The sequence below is a fragment of the Rhinopithecus bieti genome, unplaced genomic scaffold, assembly GCF_001698545.2.
Source record: "Rhinopithecus bieti isolate Rb0 unplaced genomic scaffold, ASM169854v2 scaffold_10048, whole genome shotgun sequence".
NCBI lineage: Eukaryota > Metazoa > Chordata > Mammalia > Primates > Cercopithecidae > Rhinopithecus > Rhinopithecus bieti.
In genome coordinates, this window is record NW_016806234.1 from 37,303 (window position 1) to 42,300 (window position 4,998).

Below are 4,998 nucleotides of genomic sequence, written 5' to 3' on the forward strand. Positions count from 1 at the left end.
ATGTCTGGTTATATTTATTGATGATCAAAGAGCATAAAACATGGATAAAGACAGGTTGAATTTTTAACCAGTCTGCCTCAAGTTTTAATTTAAACACTCAGCAACTTTAAGATTAAGAAGAGTTTTAGAAAACATGATTTCAAAGATACATTTCGATCTCAAGATTCGATGTTCTAGAAATAAATGAAATCTCCAAGTTTTCATTTTTTCTGTAAATATACATTCTGTCTTTGCAACATGCCAAAAGACAAACTTCTGGTTTCCAGGTTTTTGCTTAGGTTCAGGAACCCAGCTCAGAATTTAGGAGTTTAAGGTAGGTTAACTGACTGGACCACATAGTTTTCCTTTTCTAAGGGCAGGGAAAGGAGATTTCATTCAGTTCATTATTTATTTAGCCATTTAGATTAATCTTAAAATATATCACTTATCTAAAATTTATTTCTTCACTCATGTCCTTTTTTTTTCCTTTTCTGGAGATGAAAGGGTGTCTCACATTTGTTTGGGGCTTGTAAATTCTGAACCAATTGGCTGGTGTTCCTGAATGTAAAGAAGATTCAGAATGGGATCTGATGCTATGTAACTCTTTTGCTTTTTTGTTAGGCCTGTGCTGTATCTTAACACCTCAATGGAGTTTAGGGAATCACTTTAAAGACGTCTTTGTCCTATGGATCGCCCCAAAAAATCACATAAAAAACAACCAGGGAAGATCAGAAGGTGTATTTAAAACCCACAGAGAAAAGGAGGAAGATCCTGGAGGAGGGTAGAGAAATTAAAAGGAAAAGGGAACTTCCTAAGTACCTTTGGAAATTTTGAAAGGAAGAATAAAGCTCTATTTGAAGGAGGGCATGAGGAATTAGTTAAATGTTGTAACACAAAGCAAATGTTTGTATATCCTTTCAAAGGGCATGGAATACTCACTTTATTCTGCTTAAGTCAATACCTCCTCCTTCCCCATTCATTATCCACTTGGTAATAAAATTAAGACTCCCACATAAAACTATTTTTTTCTAATAGGTAATGGGGTTTTCTGAAACAGAATCTGCTAAATGACAATTAATGTTTTCTTTTTAAATTACTATTCAAACCAAACTCTAGGAAATTATGTAACTATAGTGTCAGGATCCCACAAGTGTTTTCCACTCTTGGGCCACTATTATGCATCCCAGCATATTTGAACTTGGAATAACATTTAGTTAGCATGCTTAAATAGCAGTCAAAGATATATGTTTGGGTCCCCACTCCTCAATTCTCTAACACAAAGTCATTTACCCTGAGCTTCATGTTCTTATATGTAAAATGGAGATAAGACATGCTCTGCACAATTCAAGAAGGTAGGTAAGAAGTTTAATAGGAACAGTATGAAAAGACTGCATAAAAGGTTTAATAGGAACAGTATAAAAAGACTGTATAAAATGTAATGGGAAGTACCTGTATAATGGCATTACTATTACTGCCAATGCTAATCACATATGTAAGTGGGAAGGTAATAAACACCATGGGTTAAAGTGTTTAAGCATTTTCAATGCTCTGCTATAAAAATAGGTCAAGATGGGATGATTGTGATTTGACCAATCATTTTAGGAGATACATTCATTAAATAGATGTTGATTTTATGTATAAAGAGAGATATAGATATATAGATATATGTCTATGTCTATAGATGGTAGACTGAGATATTGCTATCATAGCCACAGATGAGAATGTATTTAATGGAGAAATGGACTTTTATGAATATTTGATTCAAAATATATTTATTTTATATTTTAAAGTAAAGAAGAGGGTGGGAAGAGTGTCTATGATTTCTTTAACTAAAACGATCTCCAAGAAGCAAAAAATGATTAAATGCAATGCTTTCTCTCCTAACAGGGAAAACCAGGACAAAAGAAAAGTATCGTGTAGTTTACACTGATCATCAAAGATTGGAGTTGGAAAAGGAATTCCATTGCAATACATATATCACCATCCGGAGAAAATCAGAGCTGGCAGTTAACCTGGGCCTTTCTGAGAGACAGGTACAACAGAAGTATATCAAACATGTCCCATATAGTCAATTTCAATAGAATCAGAATTCTAGAATTGTAAACTCCCTTGATGCGTTGCCTTATCCCAAGTAGCTTGCATTTCGACCACGTGTGAATGCACATTGATATCGCTCTTGTCTATCTCCAGCAAGAGATATATAATATGTCATCACCCTTGTTCACTCATTTATGTTTCATTAATACTTTACTAATAGGAAGACAAACTTCCTATCAGTAATAGTATACTTTACTAATAGGAAGACAAACTTCCTATCAGTAATAGTATACTATTACTGATAGGAAGATAAATTTTCTATTTTACTTTATTTTATTAATATTTTACTAATAGGACTTTTTAGTGAAATATTAATAAAACATAGAAATGGCTGATTATAATTACCTTTGCTATTTAAATATCTCTCTCTTATCAGCACTCCTCAGCATCTATCATTCCACCATTATTTATTTCCACCTGTGCAACAGAGGAGGTGGGTAAGGTATAATATTAAGATTATTGCATTCAGAGTTAGTAGCCCTAGACTTGGATCTCAGTCTCATCTCATGCAAAGTACTTGCCCTCTCTAAGTCTCAAGCTTTTTTTCTAACCTGTTAAGTGGGCATATTTCAGAAGGTCATTGTGAGGCTCAAATGAAGTGATGCATATGAAGGGGCTTTGTAAATGCTAAAGTCTGTGTACAATATCAGAAATCACTAAGTTAACTGCATTCAGTATGTTGCTCCATTGTGTTTCAGGTGAAAATCTGGTTTCAGAATCGCAGAGCCAAGGAGAGAAAGATGATCAAAAAGAAAATCTCCCAGTTTGAGAATAGTGGAGGCTCGGTGCAAAGTGACTCTGGCTCCATCAGCCCTGGGGAACTTCCTAACACTTTTTTCACCACACCATCTGCTGTTCGTGGATTTCAGCCTATTGAGATACAGCAGGTTATAGTCTCTGAATGAAAGAAAGCAAAGGGAAATTTAAAGTGCCCTTTTTTTAGTGGTACCTTTTGGGTCTCTAAGCTATCTGCAGGGGAGTTGGAGCAGGGTGTAATTCCCTGTAAGGCAGTATTTGGAACAGATGGATGTACAATGGGTTGAAGATAATTTAGGGGACTCTTACTTTTAGAAACTATCCCCAGAAAACTCCTGTCATGTGCTGTGCTTTATGTCACTCAGGAAGCTTAGTAGTAAGCTATATAATTAAAAGCTAGAATCACAGGCCCTTTCAAGTCTGTTCACAATTTCAGAAACTTGCTTATGAATAGACTGTAAAATACAATATTGCCAGAAAGCACATTTGTGTATGTGTACTTTTGTTTGTTATTTGATGCTAGGTGTTTTCTTTTATGCTATCTTTAAGGAGTGAAAAGAAGGTAAACCGAAGTTTATCTATCTTTAGCTACCTTACTAAGTGTTTAATTCAAGAGCTAACATAATTTTATAACAAGATAAATGTTTTAAAATCATCAGAAGGTGATTCTGATTCCATTGTCACTACTTAACAAGAACAACCAATAAAATAGACAATTTTGGCCCTCAGTCATACTTGTCTGGCATCAATTATCTCAGAACTTTCAACCTGCAGTGTCATTTTAAAATCTTGTCAAAACAATGAACCCAGACTAAAACAAAATAGGCCAGCTTGGTTGAGTAAGGCACATCTCCAACTCATAGAATAAACTCTACCCCCTCTTCTGTCTCTCCATTCCCATTCTGGTAAGACTTGTGTAAGCACAAGACAGTGAACTGATATGTAACCCGTACGTGCCATCACCTTTCAACCTGTTCAATTTTACCCACATCATGTCATGTCAATGTAGTTTACTGGTTTATAATCCAAGAAGCTGCAGTTTACAAATTAAAAACACACAGCTTGACTAAGAAAAGGGGTTGCAGTGATCCAGGTTGCCGAGAGCTTTTAGTGTGGGTCCAGCATACTGTTTGCATATTGAAGTGGGCAAAGACTAGGCTGCAAGTCCTTTTGAATTGAGATGGTTTAAAGGAAAGCTTGATTAAAGCGTAAAAGCCATCAGGGTACAACTTTTGCTTTCAAGATACACTTTCATTGTTCTTAAGAAAGTTAGAATTTTGAGCACAACTATCTGTCTTTGAGTTGGGAGTAAGAAATGTATCCTCCCTTTCCTTATGAAAATCTCAGAAAGAGGTTTTACTTCCCATGGCTGCTCCTGAAGGCACATCATTTAGTTCTGAAAAGATTTAAGGGGAAAAAAAACTTTTCCATTCTTGATCCAACCTCTTGGAATTATATTCTTCACAACACATTTATGAGGAAGGCATCAATTGCCCTATTTTACTGATAGGGAAACTGAGATGTGAGCAATCAAGTCACTTTCCAAAGATACATAGCAAGGATATTGTGGATGCTGATGTGAACCCCTAGCTACATAGGATGATCTTCCTCGGTCTCTAGTGATAAGTCCAAACTCAAAGCATCCCTTTCTTTTCATTTTGTATCTGATTATACTACTGAAGGTGCACACAGCTCCCTAAACACCAATCAGTGGATAATGACCACCTAGGAATGCAGCCTAAGTTTTCTTGTTTTCCAGCTCCCTTACCCTTCTGGTTAGTGAGTTTGAAGCTTCTACTAATAATCTTAATAATGCTTTATATATGTGTAATATTTTTATATATTTCAATGCAATTTTACATCTGTTATATTATTAGACCCAATATCCTCACGAGATATGAAAGAATTGCTACCCCTATTTTGTACTTTGAGAAGCTAGAGACCAGAAACACTTAAGTATCTTTGATAAACTAATTCACTTCTCTTAGCCCACATCTACATATTGGTGGATGGTGACAAGGATAGATCAATTTAAATTCTTTCCTCTTCAAAAAGTTACTGACTTTTTCAGTAAGTTGTTGGCAAAATCTAAAACTAGATCTCAGGTCTGCTGATTCAGTGAATGTTTATTGAGTGCCCACTCTGCCAGGCACTATGCTAGGGTTT

The 4,998-nt window shown here is 35.5% G+C and overlaps 1 protein-coding gene across 1 annotated transcript in view; it reads left to right on the top strand.

Annotated features, from left to right (window-relative positions):
• The window catches only part of CDX4 (caudal type homeobox 4), a 7,442-nt gene extending 4,372 nt beyond the window's left edge, over positions 1 to 3,070 (top strand). Inside the window, exons 2-3 of the mRNA XM_017875304.1 lie at positions 1,867 to 2,012; positions 2,775 to 3,070. Coding sequence (XP_017730793.1) covers positions 1,867 to 2,012; positions 2,775 to 2,981 — 353 coding nt within the window. The 3' untranslated portion in view covers positions 2,982 to 3,070. The remainder of the gene's footprint in view (positions 1 to 1,866; positions 2,013 to 2,774) is intronic.
• The last annotated feature ends 1,928 nt before the right edge of the window (positions 3,071 to 4,998 follow it).